Source organism: Belonocnema kinseyi, chromosome 3, assembly GCF_010883055.1.
Source record: "Belonocnema kinseyi isolate 2016_QV_RU_SX_M_011 chromosome 3, B_treatae_v1, whole genome shotgun sequence".
Classification (NCBI taxonomy): Eukaryota; Metazoa; Arthropoda; class Insecta; order Hymenoptera; family Cynipidae; genus Belonocnema; species Belonocnema kinseyi.
The window spans coordinates 78,542,755-78,563,299 of NC_046659.1; the positions used below are offsets into that span (position 1 = coordinate 78,542,755).

At 31.8% G+C, this 20,545-nt stretch overlaps 2 protein-coding genes across 2 annotated transcripts in view; both read left to right on the forward strand.

The window, feature by feature from the left end:
- The window catches only part of LOC117169417 (nephrin), a 456,412-nt gene that overhangs the window by 211,175 nt on the left and 224,692 nt on the right, over nucleotides 1-20,545 (forward strand). The window lies entirely within an intron of this gene.
- Nucleotides 17,535-19,708, forward strand: LOC117169418. Its single transcript, XM_033355789.1, has 3 exons — nucleotides 17,535-17,720; nucleotides 19,046-19,454; nucleotides 19,512-19,708. Exons 1-3 carry the CDS (start codon nucleotides 17,681-17,683, stop codon nucleotides 19,543-19,545), a joined length of 483 nt encoding a protein of 160 aa, XP_033211680.1. The 5' UTR covers nucleotides 17,535-17,680; the 3' UTR covers nucleotides 19,546-19,708.

The window sequence follows — 20,545 nt, forward strand, 5'->3', positions numbered from 1 at the left end:
ATAACAGGCTTATAGCGTACCTCATTTCTCTGAGTATAGAAAAAACTATTCAAGGGAGTAATTTTTAACTGTGTACACTAATTTACTAATATTTCATCGAAGTACATTATATACGTGTCGCTATCCCATTTTTCATCTTATAAATTATGCCACATATTTGCAAGATGAAATTTTTTTTTTCTTTCTGAAAGGTTTGTATTTGATCAATCTTGATAAAGTCATTACGTAAAACAGTGCGTAACAAGTAATATATGTTTGTTAACTCAACGATATATATCTTAATTAAACATCATGTATTTCCAAACAAAGTCCAGAGAGCTGGGAAGACTGTTTCGCAACTGAGCAGATAATATATTCCCTATAGGTAGGCTTTTGCATGAACAGGGCCCTTATGACCAGTTCTATCTTAGAAGTTATTCGCATTTTTCTAATTCCGGGTCAAAATTTTTATATTTCTTGTGTATTGAAAGCATTAACATCTGATATTAAAACCTATGTAAACATCAAATTCATTTTAATTTTCAGTTTTTAGTACAAATATGATCTTCTGTTTTACTGCGCCTTCGGTTAAAAAAAGAAAATTGCATTATATTTGACAAAATTGACTTGATTATTGATTATTTCTGCAAGGTACATGTAACGTCTTCGTCTAAAAGAAAGTCTACAATTTCTTTTGTGGTCAGTGCATATGTAAATATATTTTGACCTACTCCTGTGTACTTTAACCCTTATCTCAGTTCCTTAAATGTGGGCTGATGGATAATATATTTTACTGATGAAATCAGTCGAGTTTGAATTTTAAGTCCATGATGACCAAGATTTACATTTTCATTAGTTACAATGACATTATATCCTTCCCCAAGAGTAGTATAGGAGCTAGTGGGAGGCTATCTGTTAGGTCTCTTATGACCTCAAACAGGATTATCTTTTCTAGTAGCTGGTCTCTTATATCATTTACACAGAAGATTTTTTTTCAATATATTAAACCTGTACGAAGAAATAGCAATGGCCGAATGAAAATATTATTCTGAACGAATAATATAGGCATCCCTATCAATATATTTGCCTACCTCAGAGGCTGCCAAGAATAGTTGAAAATATTAAAATATTATATTTCTTAACCCAAAATGCTCTCAAAGTAGTAGCAATGGGCTTATTTTCTGTGAAAGTGGAGTAATAAATTCTTTTCAAATCAAATTAATGTTGATTACGTATTTAATTGTATATGAAACGCTTCCAATTCTTAAGGATGTCACTTCGAAAGTGACAAAGTGACATAGTATTTTGACATATTTTTTACAGCACTTTGCAGTTTCCTGAATTTTGTAATCTACCTTGGCGGTATAAGCATCAGTGCATCTTATATTTTTTAATATTTTCCAAGATATCAACTTTGCATCTCAGATTAATAAATGCAATGCAATTTTTTATATGAGCTAAACAGCAAAGGAAATGGAATGAGGGAAACATGTCTATACGCGTAATAAACCATTTATTTTAATTTATCGCATTACATCTGATACTAAAGTCTATACAAACATCATTTGATCAATGATTATTTCTGTGCTCTGATCTCAGAGGAAAAGGAATCCTAATACGAGGTGCAGAATCTTATTTGTCTGCCGAAAATTCCGCAATTTCTTCTGGAGTCAGTGGACGGATATCTGTTGGCCTACGGATGTTCAATTTAACCTTTATCACAGTTCCTGGAATAACAGCTGGAGAATATAGTGAACTGACAAAATCAGTCTGGTCAATCACTCTAATAATGAATAAATCCTCCGTCACCATAAAACGATCAGTATTGTCGATTCTGCGCATAACACCCGCTCGGGTTTTCACTAGAAGACCGTCAAAAATAGATACCTGTACATTAGTTTGAATAACATCATGTCTACGAGGAGGAGAAGGCGGTCTGTCAGAGGTAGTAGGTCTCTCAACTATTGTACATTCAAGATGTTTCGAATATCCTAACTCTGTAAGAAGAAAAAAGAATGGCTAGATGAAAATGTTAATTAGAAAAACTAATATCTTATAATAGGCGTCATTTCTTAAAGCAGTTTACGTGCGAAAAATTCGTCCAAAAGTTTCAATCCAGCCAGATCAAAAACACCATTACAGGTCTGCTAACCATTTGTCAAAAGTTTTGATTAGGTTTGCATACCGCTCTCTCCATGCTCATCTGTACTGATTAGCTGTTTGTGTGCGCCAAATCCTGACTGCTTTTTGCATTAACTTCCTCGCAATAGCAAAAATATTATTCTTTGGAAAGTTATATCTGTTAAACTAAACTCAAGAAAAAATGACAATTTTTGTATAATATTCGTATTATATTCCACTACGTATCTTGAGTTTTCAACCAAACTGGTAAAATCCGTTTTTATAAAACAATTAAAAATGTGGCAGTTTTACTTGTTCTTCAAAGGAACACATGTGAAAGTTACTGCTTTCAATTAACAATATTTACTTTATAGGACTCAAAGTGTAGTTCATAATTCTAAGATTACTACATAATTACCTCCTCTATACATGTTGAAAAATTCAAGGTAAAATAAGTGATATTTATTTTGAACTACCTTAAGTGTATCCATTCAAAAAACTAATCGGACTCATACCTCCGCAAAGTGTAGTCCCATAAGCATAATGGATGATAATTTTTCGGGAAATATTTTTGGCATTTAGTTAATATGGCGACATGTGAGTCTCACATTCTTTTGTACTTGACTTAATGCGTACTTAATGCGCACACCTTGACTTGATATCAATATGAAAACAAGTTGTCACCTACAGTTTGTAAAAGAATTTTAAAGACCATTTGATTGATCATAAGCACTATTGTAAAAAATGATTATTAACCCTGCGAAAATAAAAATTAAAGAATCTCTTTTGAATTTTGGATGAAGATTAGGATATTTGCTTCAAGACTGTTGATGAAAATGTTGTTAGTTTTACTTAAAAAAATTAAGTGTTATCCATTATATTTCAACGAAAGCATCTGCTGTGGCAACTTGTAGCTGATTGACATTGAAACTGAAAATTTGTATTACTAAATTAAATTAAAAATAAATGTAATTCTTAAAAGTCTAAGCCGAGATAACGTTAACGTAGCGAATGTGAGGAAAATATAATACAATTAAAAATGATCTTTTAATAGTATATGTTAGTACACCAAACTCTTGCTTTCAGTCAAGTGTCAGGGGTTGTGTGACCTAAAGCGATAGTTTGGTGTATTACACTTACCAACAGAAATAAGAAAACCAGTTATGGTTAAGAACAGGATAATGGCGAACTTCATTTTCTTGAAATATACAGAGAACTGCTAATTGGAATTTTTTTTAATCGTAAAAGTTAATGCGCTAGCATTTCCAGTATATATACTAATATCTATCTTATTAGTCCTTTGAAATGATGTCACATATATTTAAGATCGAGATCATAGAGTATATATCTTGGTTGCTATCTTATTTGTTCTTCTAAATTATGGCACTTATTTTTAAGATGGACTGGAGAGGCAAAAATGGTTTTTCTGTAAAGGGTTGTATTTCCTTAATCTCATTTACACTTTATAGTACAAACGCTACAGATTTACGATTTAGGTATAGAAACCGCTTCGTGCAAAGTTTTGTTTATTATCAACATTCATAAATTAATTATCTCACATTACCTAACAAAATCAAGAAAGCTGCAAAGACTCAAAACAACTCATGAAATTTGAACTTATCATTCAATCTATCTTGTTTTTTTTGCCGATTAGTCTTTTTGTAAACGTATTTGTTTTTACTTTATTGTTTATTTCTGTTAGCCTTTAACGTATCATCGTTGTGATAAACGATTTAAAATTTATTTACATTTTATCCTGTAGACAAATTACATAACAAAATAAAGCTTTGTATTGTCGTTAAAAAAATGCATTATTACATTGTCTAACGCATCTATTTCTCAACTACTGGGGGCTTCATTTTCATCCTGGTGCCGAAGTAAAATCTTTATTTAGATTTCGTTTTTTTACAACAACTGTAAATGATTAAAATTAGAAATAGGCACGCATCCAAAGAAGGTTTTTTGAGGGAGTGAGGGAATATAAATGTTATGCTTCTCCCTCTACTTAAAACCTCACAATCATAATTAAAATCTGGCTATGCTTATGATTAAAAGCCGTACTAATTACTAATTTAAGCTTTTACATTATGATAATATGATCCGCAAAAGTCAGGATAAAAAAAACATGCAAAAGTGGCAGATTTGGATACTCTAAATTACTTTATTTTTTTAATTTTCAAATTCTTACGCTCTATCATTTTTTATTTTATGAAAAAAATGCCAACCACATTATATATTACTTTAAAAATGTATTTGGATACGATCAAGGCATTTGAGGGCGACTTCCAGAAAGTCGAGATATTTTTCCTAAAATTATCTCAGTAAAATACCTATATAAGAAGCATAGAGTAACAATTTAGTCTCTTAAATAGATCGAAAGCTCTTAAGATTCTCCACATTTTTTAAGACGATATATTTCATTTCCTTAATTTAAAGGTAAATTTTTACCAAATTTAACTGCTCTTTTTGGTAAGCAAAATATATTTTTGATATGCATGGAACATATAATCATAATATGTTTCTATAAAAGTCCCTTAACATATATATTCATTAAACTTTATTATAATTTGCCAACCAATAAGATTTTTTAAAATTCATTCCACTTTTTTCGAACAACTTTAACTTTGTGCGCTATGTTAGGGATTTTTTAAAAAATTATTTACATAAGTTTTTGAGTGTTTTGAAAATTATTACTTTAGTATCTGCCTAATTAGAGTCTGTTTATTATTGAGATACGGGTACAAATAAGAAAGATATTTTTATGAAATGTTGTGTAAAATAACTGTACATGCATGGAGAATACGTCTGGTATGAACGTTTTTGCTTTTAATAATAATATTACCCGAGAAATTATAAAAGATTCTGCTTCATAAATTGTTGCCCAAACTGTAAATCCTCCGCAACCAAGTAGGGAGAAAACGAACAAAGCATGATAAATCCATTCAGAATAATTGCTTAATAATTACACAAATGCTGTATTTAAAAAATACCAGCGCGATAAAATAAAAATGCTAAAAAAAGTTTTTATATAGACGATGTCATTTTTCAGAAGACGACAAAATTTTTCAAGCGCCATTTCAATTTTGTTGGTAAACCAAGGTCCAATAATCATATTCCTTAAGTCCTAAGAATGCTGAAATCATGCATAACTAATTTGTTCAATAAATCGATTTATCATGTTTTGTTCGCAAATAAAGTACTCTTTTAAAATCTAAAATTTGGGGGAAAAGGCTCAAAATAGCCTATATGTAACACTTGCACATCACGTTCTGAAGAAAAAATTGGTTCATCCAGGGGACGAATATCTTTTGGGTTACGCACATTTACTTGAACCAATTCCTCAGTTCCTGGATAATATATCGCACTGATATACCGAGAGGGGTCTATTACTAAACGAGTGAATCCATCCTTTGCTTTCATAATACCGTAATTAGGGTTAATTTTCCGAAAACCACCCTCTCGGGTCTTCGCTAAAAGGCCGTGCCCAAGAGTCGCACGTATCTCAATTGGAATTTCAGCAAATGTACGACGAGGAGAAGGATATGATGAAGATGAAGCTGCAGCAATAGCATCCACTTTATGTTTCTTATGTTTAGGAGAATCTGTCGAATTGCCTAAATCTGTAAAAAAAAGAAATGGCCAAATGAAAATATTAATAAAAAAGACTAATATAGATAAGCGCAATAAATATAGTTCACTATCACGTACATGGGTGATTCTCTATATTAAGGTCACTTCTGGAACCATTTCTCGTTGCAAAAGTCTTTTGAAATATACTACCGTCATAAATTGTCAGGACGACTAGCACGAATACTATTAACCCTTAGCTGCCACACTTCCCTGGAATCAGATAGCTGCCACACTGCTGTGGTCATATTAAACCCAGCAATAAAAATTGTTATTAACAAAATTTTAATGAATATTTTTACTCGAAAATTTGTTGGGAAGATCTTCAGAGGTTACTTTAATAAGTGATTCGGGTTATTTAAGCAAAAATAAAAATCGGCAAATGCCACTATTAATACTGAATTCTCAAATTTAGGAATATTGAAATACAAGCGATGTAGGCTAGGTTCAATCTAACCTCAGAGTGGAAGGTAAGGGCTAAAAATCACTGCTGAATTTTAAACCCGATTACTCGCTCAAAAAAGGAGCGAGAAACTTTGTCCTGAAACCGTCGGAAAGCTTATAAAATTCTGCATTAAACGACCCCTAATAGAGATATTCTTAATCTCTTGTAGATAATATACCACGTGAAATGTCTTAAACAAAATTTTAAGAATTTCTCGAATTTTGTACCTCGACTTCAACTCATATCATGATAATATTTAAAAGGTAAGACAGTTTACTGTTGTATTATTTTAAAACTCGATTTTATATAGCCAAATTTTTTTCATTGACAGTATACAAAGTTGATGCAAGAATAAAAAATATTCCATAATTCGAGAAGAATCGATTAACATATAGCATTAATACATATTATTAAAGAGTTAAAAGTTATGGTCATTTATAATATTAAGAAAATCATTCCTTTTTTTAGTACAAATTTTTTCGTTAATCTAATTCAAAATAGATACAAGAACGCAAAAGATTCCTAGATTCGAGACATCTCAATTGATTTATAGTAATCATTCATTATTGTGAATAATAAGGAAGTTATGAAAAAATGTTCATTTATTTAATTCTAAAAATTAAATCAGTTAAGTAAAAATTAATCTGTTCTAAACAGAGAATCTTTTTACATAAACGTAAATCTAAGTTTATGTAAAAATAGGAAAGGTATATGTTGATTTCCTCCGCGAGGAAGCAAATATATTTGGTAATTATGAACCATTTCCTAATATTGTGCAATATGCGTGCGGGTACCCGCGCACTGCCCGCTCCGTCCCTATGCGCTTGTTGTTTACGAATGCCTGAACAGTTCGAGTGAGAAATTCCCCCTGTGTCCAAGGCCACACAAGGGCAAACATTTCTAGGAATTCTTGAAACGGGGGCAAGTTTCTTTTATCGGGAGTTGAGTGTACTTTGACCGAAATAGAACGGACATTTAATTAAAGAAAAATGATCTAGTTTAAAAAAAAAACAACCGAATTAAAGAGAATCCGACGGAATCTACATTGAATTCAAATTATTTCAAAGTGGTTTCAGTTTGATTTCAAGTGAAAATGCTTTAGTCTGCATACAAAAATGTTTCATTAAAAATCAAGCATACGCAAATATAGGGAAAATAAAAGTTAAGGTACATAATCTCAAATCTTCAGTTTTTCCAGATAAAAAAATTGATATCGTTACACTTACCAATAGAAATAAGGAAAATAGCCAATGTAACTAACAGTTTCAAAGGGAATTTCATTTTTTTTAATATAGAAAGAACTGCTCAATGGAAAATTTTGTGAGCCGTTTAAATGAATATTTTTATGCTTCCAGCATAAATACTAGTCTCTATCTGCTTTGTTCATCTGAATTCTGTAATATATTTTTATGATGGAATGGAGAGGTGAAAAACATTTTTTTGACATACTTGTATTTCATAAATCTTCTCTCCCAATTTAAATGCGTACAAACTGTACAAATTGACGACATACCGGGTGGTTTTTTTTATCTTGAGAAAACGAAATATCTGAAAAAATACCCATCGTTAGAAAAAAAATTAACGCCTTTTCCCGTCAAAAATAAAAGGTTTTTATTACTGATATTTTTCGTAGGATGCGTATTCCTTAAGATATTTCGATGTCTTAAGTTAAAAAAAGCACACTGTATGTACATAATTTGAAGGAACAAGTGAGTTTTTATTACGCCATAACAAGTATTTTTAGAAAAAAATCTGCCTATAATAATTCATACTGACTTCAAAACATTCTTTGAGAATTGCGTATATTTTTCGATATTTTCAAACAGCGAAAAACAGTGTCGTAAAATCATACTGCGTAATATAGCACACAATGAGAAATAGAGTTTTGTTAACTTAAAGATATTGGCATACAGTTGATTCATTTTCAAATTATTTATTGACCATCATATATTTCCTGCAACAAAATTATAAAAAATTTCAAAACGATTAGGCACGGTATTTTAAATCAAAGCACAGGTTTCTTAATAACGCATATGTGATAGCAGATCAGGTATGGGAAAAATATGTATATATGCAACAAAGTATAGCGTAATGAAGAATTTTTTGTTTACAGCGCAATAACATCATCGTAAGTCACTTTAAATTTGAATAGTGTGTTTGAAAACATTCTAGCGGTATTGATCTAAGATGAATTCAGTTTTGCAAATGATTACTTTAGATTGTGCCTAATAGAGAATACTTCGCGCCATCTCACATTTTCTTTTTTACCAGGACAAAATCTAACTTGGAGAAATTAAAATTAAACTATTTATTAAACCATCTTACTTAATTGAGTAAAGTTTATTATTGAGCTACCAGTACAAATAAGAAAAATATTTTAATGAAATATACACCATTAAGCCATTTCCCTTTCGGGGTAGGCGTGTCTCACTCGGTGGGGAAAGGAGTAATGTGAGGAAGGGATATAAAATTTTTAGATTGAGCCAGAATTCTCGTGATATTTATTAAAATAACACGTTCGTTCCGCAGCACTTCTCCCGCCCAGGTTGCTGATCAATTTCTCTACACCCATAGAAATTTAGTTACAAAATACGCTAAAACTGAGATTACAGCTCAGTATATTCTTTTACGATTTAGGGAAATCGGGTATGTATATTAAAAAGCATAAAAACAAAAACACAAACCCAAGACGACTCTCTCGGCTCCAGTTCTACCTCCCCCCTCTCCCAACCCTCCCTTATTAACTGAAGTTTTTGGTGGGACCGACATTAGAACTACAATCCCCACCATATGACGATTTGATACTTACCTTTGACATGATTTCGACTCAGAAAATAAACTTATTGCATAAAGGTGTTAGTTGGGCGTATAATCTATACAATGAATAATACAAACTATAAAATAGCCTCGGAAAGGACTGGAACTTTTAATTACAAAAGGCATACATACGGGAAATCTAAAGGTCATGTTTCAGGCGACGAATGGAGACTGGATGTTTGGAATGCTACGGGAGTAAATGATCTAAAGGTAAAAGAATTGCGTGAAACTATGGACGTGAAGAAACTAGATATTTTATGCGTGCCCGAAACAAAGAAAAAGGGATGCGAAACTAAAGACATAAAAAACGGCGTGTTGAAAAGCGGATTTGAAATATGGTCAGGAGTAGACTGTGAATCACATGGTAAACAAGGAGGAGGTCTGATTTTGAATGAAAGAGCAAAGCAGCATCTCGGAGACCATGGTTTCGTGTCTCCCAGACTACTGTGGGCTAGAATTAAAGTAGGAATCAGAAGACTATTTATCATAGCATGCTACGCGCCGGTTGATAGTGATCCTAGAGAAGTAAAAGACGCCTTCTGAAACACTTTAAATAGCACAATAAACATTTGCGAACATGGGGAAAGAATAATTCTACTAGGGGACATGAGCGGTTGGGTGGGCATGCAAAATCAGGATACAGAAAGAGTATTAGGATAATTTTGGGGATCCAAGAACAAACTATAACGGAGATAAATTAGTTGTTCTATGCTTAGAAAGGGGTCTGTTTATTACAAATAGTTGGTTTAGGCATAAAATGATCCACATGTACACCTGGCCTAAAGGAAATAGCCGCAGTATAATTGACTTTGTTGTTGCGGAATCAAAATTGAGAACCTACAGAAACGGGATGTGCGAATAGATTTCCAAAATAAGATAATCGAAAGCATAGATAGGGCAACATGGGAGGACCGTATAAAAAACAAAGATATAGACGGCGCCTGGTCAATGTTACGGAATATCCTTGTTAGATGTACGATCGAAGTGTGTGGTACCGCAGTTGTAGGAAGAATGTCTAGTGATGCGTGGTGGAATGATGAAATTCAGGCTGCCCAAAAAGCAAAAAGAGAAGCGTACAAGAGAACTTTGAACATGGCAGGTCTTAGAAATGAGGAAAGAAATAGACGAGATGAAGCTATAGGACACCACAACGGCGATGTTGAACACGATGCGATGGAAAACTCAATTGAAAAAGTCTGTGTCACTGAGGTTAGGGATATAATTTAGAACTTGAAAAACGGTAAGGCTGCCGGGGTAGATGGTATTAACGCTGGAATGCTTAAACACAAGATATAAAAATAACATATGCGGCCAGCAAAGCGAGTGTTAGGGTAAATGGGAAACTAAGTGACTTTTTCGATATAATTCAAGGAGTTAGACAAGGATTTGTTATGTTTTCATTGTTATTTATATTATTTATGGACAAGTGTTTAAGAATGGCTCTCTTCGACGAAGAGGGTGTGGATCTCCAGACAGTAAGGGTACGTGGGTTAGCGTTCGTAGATGATCAGGTTGTTATGACAGAGTCTATCGAAGAGTTGCAAAGAATGTTGAATAAACTAGATGCAAGCATGAAGAGCATGGGCCTCAAAATTAACGCAAATAAAACAAAAACTATAGTTGATAAGTTCGTATAGCTTGGTAGCTTATTTACTAGGGACGGGAAGATATATGAGGAATTAGATAGACGAATCAATTATAGTAAGAAGGTTATTGGTAGAGTATTTCCCCTTATCAGAAGTAAAAATATATAAAATAAAGCTAAAATGGCAATACATAATTCCATATTTGTACCGACTGTACTATACGGTAGCGAGACATAGACTTATCAAGAAAAAGATAAGAGTAAAATTAACGCAATTGACATGAGATTCATGCGCATAATATGCGGGAAAACCATGATGGACAAAGTAAGTAACGAGATAACTCTAAAAGAATGCGGTGCAGAAGAGATGCTAGTAGACACATGGGAAAGAAATCGGCTAAGATGGTTCGGACATGTTGAGAGAATGCCAAATAAACGACTAACGAAACAAGTGTATCAAGGTAAAGTAAATGGCAGCGTGCCCAGAGGTAGACCGCGGAAAGAATGGTTAGAATGTGTAAATGAGACCCTAGTTAGAAGAGACATAAGAAGTCACAGAAACACGAGAGCCTGCATGAAAAAATGCATGGACATAAAAGAAGCTAGAGAAGTATGCCAGGACAGGAAAGTATGGCGGCGAATAGTTAATAAAAATAGTGTCAGTAGAGTGAATGACGCCTAAAACAAAAGACCTTGGCCACTAATGGAGCCAAGTGGGGAACCTTACATAACGACTTCGTGAGGTTCTTCGCTTGGGGTGATTGCTAGAGAGATTGCTCAGCCATCTGGGTCGGAGGCAGTGTTGCGGAACGAACGTGTTATTTACTTAAATAGCACGAGAATTCTGGTTCAATCTGAAAAATATATATCCATTCCACACACTACTCTTTTCCCCTACCGAGTGAGTCACGCCTACCCCGAAAGGGAAATGGCTAAATGGTGTAATAATGATAATAATAGTATTTATTAATAATCTATGAAAAATTTACTTTGGAAAATTATTAAAAGTTCTACAAAACTTGTAAAAGAAAATGTATTATTTAAAATTCCGTATATTAAATTTAAGCAGGACAATAACGTCAAATATTAGAAAGATTGGAATAATTTTTTCCCATTTTGAAAGAGGATTCTGAAATTTGCTAAAGACTATACTAAAAATTATGAGTCATTCGAAAAAAATGGGACGGTCGAAAGTACGAAATCGACAAGTTCGTAACCCGTCGTGAAACTCCACCAACTTACACTGCACAATTATAATACATAAATACGCACATTATCGTTGTCATTATTAGTATTAGGATTTGTGACAAACGGCATGTTGCTCAATAACTCGACTTAGAAACATTCAAAATTAAAAGTAAAAACAGAAAGATATTCTGTTTTAATAACGTCAAAACTGGGATTGAATTAAATTAAAAAATATCTATAAGTTTTTTATTTTTTTTTTAATCACCTCGTTCCCGCCTCACACAGTGCTGGATCAAGAATTTTAGGTGCCCAAACTTAATACAAATTTTGTATAAATGAGGTATATTATTATACAATTACAAGGGCGAACATTTTGATGAAAAAAGAGCTACAAATAAAATAATTCCTAATTTTTTTGAGAACAGAAGTCGTTTTTGAAATCCTTTAAATTTTTATGAAATCTTTAAAACCTTTTAAAATATTTGTGTATTCGTTGAATTCTCTTGAAGTACTTAAACTCTTTGTGAAATCTTAAAATATCTATGAATTCTTTTGGAATCATTCTCAATTTTTGTAAAATATTTGAAATCCTTAAAATCTTTAAAATACCTGGAATCTTTGTGAAATTTTTATGAAGTGTTTGCGAATACCTTGTTTAAAATTTGCTTGGAAAATGTTTTGTTTTAGTTTGAAATAATTAAAATCTTTAAAATCTTCTCAAATATGTTACAAACCTGATTTGATAGTTTAACATCTTTGAAATATTTATGAAATATTTGAAATCTTTTGAACGCTTTAAATATTTTGGAAATGTTCGAAATCTTTGTGAAAATTTTGAAATCTGGTGTAAACGCCATTTTCAAATCTTCGAAATCCTTGCAATCTTTATGAAATGTTCAAAATCTTTAGGAAATTTTTGTGATATCTTTTGAAATATTTGTGATTTTTTGTATTCGTTGAAATCATCGAATTCTTTTAAATCTAAATAATTTTCGAATTTTCTAAATATTTTTGAATCTTCATGCTTGCATTTAGTTTATTCAACATTCTTTGTAAGTCTTGGATTGACTCTGCCATAACAACCGTTTCATCTGCGAACGCTAACCCACGTGCCCTTACTGTTTCGAGATCCACACCCTCTTCGTCAAAAGAGCTATTGTTAAACACTTGTCCATAAATAATATGAATAACCATGAAGACATAACTGATCCTTGTCTAACTCCTTGAATAATATCGAAACAGTCACTCACGTTCCCATTTACTCTAACACTCGCTTTGCTGGCCGTATATGTTGTTTTTATATCTTGTAGCAGTCATCCATTGACTCCATACTTTTTCAGGACTTCCCAAAGTTTACTTCTATCGACCGTATCAAAAGCTTTTTCTAGGTCAACAAATGCACAGAAAACTTTTTTTTCCTACTCTCAAATTTTTTCTGTAATTTGCCTTAAGCTAAATATTTGATCCACACATGACCTTCCTATCATAAACCCACTTTGGACTTCCCAAATCTTTGCTTCTGTTATTTGCATAACCCCCCAGCATTCCAAAAACCCAGTCTCCATTCGTCGCCTGCAACGTAAAATTTCGATTTTCCGTGTGCAAGCCTTTTGTCAATTAAAGTTCCAGTCTTTTCCGAGGCTATTTTGTAGTTTGCATTATTCATTGTTTAGATCTTACGCTTAATTATCAGCTTTATGGAATAAGTTTATTTTCTGAGTCGAAATCATGTCAAAGTTAAGTAGCAAATTGTCATATGGTGAAGATTGTAGTTATAGTGTCAGTTCCATCAAACTTCAGTTAATAAGGGAGGGTTGGGAGAGGGAGGGGGGAGTCTTTTTTAAACTGACTTGAAGGACGAAGCTAGAGCCAGATGTTAGAGGTGGTTTACAATTACGTCACATTTCATGTGACTTAAAAAAATGCTACAAAGGAGTTTTTAAGAAAAAGATCTTCTTTAAAGTCCTTTCAAAACCATTGATATTTTCTAAATAAACCATTTAAAGTGTTTTATTTGATAAAACTTTACGCATTTCTAGAAAGACAGGCAAATTTTCTAACAACAAGAACAATTCAATTTTGAATTTTCAAAAGTTAAAATATAAATTAGCCATTTTTTATTAAAATAGATATTTTTTAGTTGAAAATTCACCTCGTTGGGTAGAAAACTATTTTTCTTGGTTTCAAATTTTCTTTTTATATCTGAAAATTGCATACTTAACTGAAAACTAATTTTGTTGTTAAAGATTTATATTTTTCTTGGCTGAAAAATCTTTATTTGTTGAAAGTTTAACTTTTATATTTTTGGTTGAAAATGCGTCTTTTCCTGTTGCAAATGCAACTATTGAAACTATTGAAAATTCAGCTCTTTGGCTGAAAATTCGTCTCTTTCTAGAAAATTAATCTTCTTTGTTAGAAATTAACTATTGATGGTTAAAAATTTAGCTATTGACATAAAAATTCAACTATTTTTTAAAAATTAAATTAGTTTCTTGAAAATTGAAAATTGCAGGAAACATACCCGAGTCGAAGTTTCGTCGTCAGTTTCAACTTCTTTAAAAGTAAGAGTTATTCAATGTAAGGTGAAAATATTTAAAACCGTAGTTTCGACTTCTTTCACCTTCAACGCCGCAAACTGAAAAAGTTGATCTTACTGATTTAACCTTCATTTTAACTTCAAACCATGTTGTCCCACTTCACCTTCTCTTTCAACGTGATGATTGTTTTCAGGAGAGTTACACAATTGTAATAAATTTAATTTTCAATGCACCCTTCACCTACCCGAGAAAAGGGCTAAAGTGGAGTATAGATACATTAGAAAACTCAATATACTTTTTTAAGCGCAGACTTCTCATTTTGACTTCAGGTATGTAGGCAGTCAATGAATTATTTCATTTCACAAATCATTCTTTGCACTCTTTTAAAAAATTTGTTTTTCATCTGTCTGTTTCTAGCTTTTTTTATTCTATTTTTATATATTCATGTTTTTATTGTTCAAATTTTCAAATACAATACTTAATACTTTAGAAAAGTATATATATATTCTTATGATTGCAGTACTTTTATACAAGTATTGAAATATGAACGGGTGTGCGTGTGTGTAAAAACAGGGTGTTCTTTTCATCTTGTGACATTAAAATGTCTTAAGAAATATGCATAGAAACCAAAAATGTCCATGACGAAAACTTTGTATTTTCGAGTGGGAGAAGCAAATCCGCAACAATTTACCCCATACCCCACCCTCTAGGGGCGGTGGGGGAGGGGGTAACTTTAGAACTTAACATTGAAACCAACGTTTTTTATTGCACATTCAGATTCTCCATTAAAAAATAAGTAATCAAAAAAACGTCGGCAGTCGTCGGCCGATTTTTAAGCTATTCAGATGTCAGTAATACTTGGTAATTCGTACAAACAATGCTTTATTCTCATTTTTATTTATGTTGTCAACCATTACAAGTGCAAACCTTTCTATTCTCATTCTATTTTTGCAATAAAAGTTTTTAACAATAGTTAATAAACGTTCATAACAAAATCGGCCGACGACTGCCGACGTTGGTCGAAGTTTTTTCGACGTACTGAAGATTCACAAACCGTAATAGTGGCGTATCTCTCCGACATTTAATTTATTCACGAGTATTTTAAAAAAATTCAATTCGGTTGAAAATTGACGAGTCGTCTATTATTTGCATGAGCAAATCCAAAATACCCCACTGTGCGGTGATGCATTTGCAAAAAATGACATTGTTGACTGGTCAATGCATGCGGTTTCAAACGAAAGTAAAACGAAGATTCTTATTATTTTATTTTATTTGAACAAAATAAAAAGAAATATGAAGACTTTCAATTAATTTCCTCAAAATTTTAAATTTATTTTTGAATAACACCAGGTACAGAATTTGGAATGCTGAAGTAGCACCTACATTCCACCCCCGGTGACCTAACCCTCGGTTGCGCGAAGTGAAAAGAATGTTCCATAAAAGTATAAGTATTTTGTAATGAAGAATTTGGATGGGTTTTTCTTAAGATATGCTAATGTGACAAGATGAAAAGAACACCCTGTATTCACGCGCGCGTGTATGTGTGTGTATATATTAAGTTCTAATCCTTTTATTGTCACCTAAAGCTAATATGTTAAGACAATACTCATATAAAAATACTGCAATAAAAATAAATATATTAAAAAGAATAAAAAAACAGCTAGTTGAAAGAGAAGATGAAATGGGATAACATGGTTTGAAGTTAAAATGAAGGTTAAATCAGTAAGATCAACTTTGTCAGTTAGCGGCGTTGAAAGTGAAAGAAGTCGAAACTAGGGTTTTCAATAATTTCATCTTGCATTGAATAACGCTTACGCTTTGAGAAGTTGAAACTGACGACGAAACTTCGATTTACTTCATAAAGGCGATAAATGTCTCTATTTCATTATCTAGTTTAGCAGGATGGAATATCACCGTGCTGCCGCGCCGGAGACCCTTGTTCGATTCCCACCAGATTTATATTTTAATCGCATTTTTCTGTTTTAGTTTATGATGGAATATTGCAGAATGTATATAATAATATATAAACTATAATCATGTGTACTGTACAATATAATTTAAATAAATATAATGGTTCTAAACAGTTCAAAATCCCATAATAAGTCTGCATTTACGTCGTATGCTTGTGAAAAGGATACGTGTGTTCTAACCTTCAACTCGACGCGGCGCAAGTTAGGTTTTTTTTCGTCTGCTAATCTGACTGCACCAATTTTTAACAAAGTCGCTTACTAAATTAATGCACCGGTCTCTCTCGACGTCACTATAGTCCATTGCAAATATTTCAATCTTCTGCAGATATTAATGCAAGAAATGTAGAATTTTCTTTTATCGAAATGAGTAAGTGACTATAATACATTATTTGCTGCTTTACTAGTTACTACTCGAAGTTGTTAACGTTACAAAAGTTCATATATGCCACTCCATTGAAAACTCAAAAAAGTAAAATCTAATGCTGATTTTTAGCAAATATTGCAGGAAAAGGTTTTCTCCGTCTATTCCTTAATGATTGCGAAAAACGCTGAAATGAAGATGAGACCACAATATCGTTTCACCTTCATTTTGGCTGCAAAACTGGTAAAAACGGTAATAACTACAACTTTTGCAGTCGAAATGAAGGCGAAAACACATTAGCTGACATTGAGACTTTAACTTCATTTCATCTTCATTCACCTTCATTGTTGAAATTGACTACGAAACTTTGACTCGGGTATATATCCTATCAGGGAATGTCATAACATTTATTTTAAGGATTATTTAAATATACCATTAAAAAATATACATCAATATTTTTTTAACCAACATTTTGTATTGGGTACTCTACTAAATGTATGTTATGATATACACATTGCAAAACGTAATTTTGAAATTTCTCCAGAAGAAAATCAGGTACGATTTTCCATTTTGGAAACTGTGAATAGTCTCTAAAAAACATCCAAACATTTTTTGGATCCATTTGAATAAAACGTACCGATTTCAATTTCCTTGCTTAAATCTTAAAGAGATGTAAAACCCACCTTTAAAATAAACTAAAATACCACTACTCACTCTAAAGAACGAACTACATTTTTTATATTTAATATTTGCAAAGTATAAATGCTTCTGCAAGAAGCAGGTTATCATAATTCTAAATGCATAAGACATATTCTGCATTTTTTAACTCACACACAATAGATAACAATTTTATACACAGGAAAATACTTTTACAAATATAATCAGCCGAAGGACAGTATTTATAAATTTGTACTCTTCAAGAACTTGGCCTAGCTTAACGATTAATTTTCCTTTGAATAGCCAGTTTTTTCGTTGCACTTTATATCAAGCGAGACCTGCCTTGGAGTTGGGTGTATCTTACAGCCTGAAAATCGTAAAGGGTTTTAAACGATGAAGTACTGCAATATTGCTTTATGCACTTTCATTATATGTAAGTACATCATTCAAAATTTATAAAAATTTTTATATATCTATTCTTTGTTTGGTAAAAAATAGTTGACAAAAAGGGTAGAACCGAGGGGTTAAGTACTGTTGTAATTCAAGTTCAATCAAATATTGTAATATTTCCAATTATTTAATATTTCCCAATGTTTAATATTAAAATTACTTAACAAATTATTTTAATTTATTATTAATAAATTTAAGAATTTTTGAACATTAAAGTTAATAAAACTTTCAATTAATTTATATTGCTTTCTATGCAATAAATACCTTCTTATTTATCAAGGTTTTTTTATCTACAGCTACTTTTATTAACACAAGAGAATGTTCTTCTGAAAAAAATTTATAATTTATTTTTTGAAATTTTGATAAAAATTTAATAATAATATTCACCAAATTAATGAGAAGGTACACGACATTTAGTTAGAAATTTTATATCTTCTTAGTAAAATTAGAAATGGTTCAAAACTTTGTTAGAAATTTAATTCAAATTTGTAAGTGTTTAAAAAAATCAGTATTAAATATATATTTTAGAAATTTGATGCATACATTACATTAACATTCTGAATGCAGTCCCGTTAAAAACACAAAAGATGAAAAAATCTGTTATTAAAAAAAACGTTTAATCTTTTTTTTTCTTTTTTTGGCAAAATACAAATGTTTTTTTGGTCGCCTCTGACTCATATTTTACTTTTGGACAAGAACGAGGATTCACCAAAGATTTTTAACAATTTCCTGCAGCATTATAAAAATTCATCAAAGTAAACAATTATGCGCTTAATTATTGTTGCATTTCTTGCTTTTAAAAATCTCCTACACTTGTTTGTATCAAATCAGTAGGTAGTAATTAATGAAAATGCCTCATTGAGTCATTTTCCCTTAAGAATGTCGTCTTATAATCTAGTGTACACAGAAAATAGAATGTTTGGAAATTGATTTATAACTTGTTTTGCAATAAAAATATGACTATTTGTACATAAATTTAGGTACACGTAACCACAGTCATGCAAATATCATTAATAGAGTTAAAACAATGTCAGCGAAGCAAACGAGCACGTGCCAGGCGAATTAACATTTACGTATTATAGATAATTTTAATGTACGCAATACCTGTTTAAGTAGTTAAAGAACCAGTTAATATTTTCAAGGCTTCTGTATGAAAAATAATTTGTATAGACTTTTTAAAAACGTGTTGATAACTTCAGAACTAAAAAGAGATACAAATTCTTGTCTACCGGATAAGTAATGTATATTATATTCTATATTGTCCTTATCTACATATGAATTAATGCATGGTGCATTATGAAATTCCAGGTTTTTCAGGAAATGTCTTTGCTCAGAAGTTCGATCCACCATTAGAAAAAGTATTGAAAGAACAGCTTAATTTAACTCCAGAACAATTTAAAGCAAAATGTGTTGAACAAGATAGTTCAATATCTCAAAAATTCCATAAATCGCGTATTTCAGCTGCTGAAATTGCAAATGACTTGGCAGATGATGTAGTAGGCCGAGCAAAAAAATTGAGAAAAGTTAATGAAGAAAAATGGAATTCGCTTATTAAAGATCGTTGCCTTACAAACGTTGTTCTTTATTATCTCACTGAATCAAGCGTTGATAATATAGTTAATCAATGTTTTGATGAAAAAAATCGTTTAAAGGGTGTTACGAAGACCGACTTCACGAACGCACTTTTCACAGAATATTGTGAATCAGTATCAAAATTGTAAGTGTTTTAGTATTATATTACGCAATGCAGTTACTATATTCTTGTAAATTTCAGGGCTAAGGAAAAGTATTTAGAAAGCAAGAACTAAAAAGAGGATTATTATAAGAAACATGACATTGAAACTTTTGTTCCTCGGAGGATGGAACATAATTAAGCACATATAAAAATAAGTTACAGAAGACACCTATGTAAAATTATAATGTATATGTTCTTTTGCAACAAAATAATGATCATAAGTAAATTTTCTTAAACAATTAATATCACTGCCTCAGCATCCTATATACGTAAGTGAAATTCGTTATAGGCATACTGTTTTACAGTATTTATAGTTTTACTTACTTTAGGATTCAACTGCAAGTAAATGAGTTCATCAAATATTGCTGATAACTACATCAAATAGTCACATATCAGAAAAATATTTGATCTGTACACAAAACATCAGTATCTTTAGCTATATAAGGACGTACAATTTTAAACTAGCCAGCCATGGAATAACCCGTGCAGAAATTGCTCAACTTATTCCCAAGTTCCGATTTGTGCCCGATCGGATGTTCCACATGTGGCCGTAAGGGGGCAGACAGTGTGGCTCGCGTCGGAACCACATCTTGTCGGGTTAGGTTAGACCTAATTACGTCAAATTTACTGTTGTCGTCGTAATATTGTTTTGTTTACATCGAACTAAAATGCCAAAAGCAAGAAGTACATTGAGAGTTCGGAAGCATAGGATTATTACTGGGATTTCTAATATCCGCAATGAAGACGAGGATAAACTTCCGAGATACGTTTAACCTCCGATTGATTCGAAACTTCATATACTTATGTATTTTGACGCGCTGATCACGAATAAGATAGTGAAAATACCAGCAAATTTAATTTTCAAGGTCAAACCCCCCAAAACTCTGAAAACTTCATATTTTCTGTTTATTTCAGTCAATAATCAAAATTTACAAAAAAGTTTTAAATAAAAGTTGTAGATCTTTCAATAACACCCAGTTTATGTTGAATATATTTATACTATACGCCTGACAGTTTTCGGGAACATATACGATAAATATGAAAAATCGCAGAAATACTGCAAACTGTTTAGC

Excerpts from the sequence above, each read along its gene's own strand:
- LOC117169418 (XM_033355789.1), top strand. The coding sequence starts at position 17,681 with ATGAAGTACTGCAATATTGCTTTATGCACTTTCATTATAT. Across the intron at positions 17,721-19,045 it reads TTTATGCACTTTCATTATAT|GTTTTTCAGGAAATGTCTTT; the intron begins GTAAGTACATCA and ends ATGAAATTCCAG. Across the intron at positions 19,455-19,511 it reads TGTGAATCAGTATCAAAATT|GGCTAAGGAAAAGTATTTAG; the intron begins GTAAGTGTTTTA and ends TGTAAATTTCAG.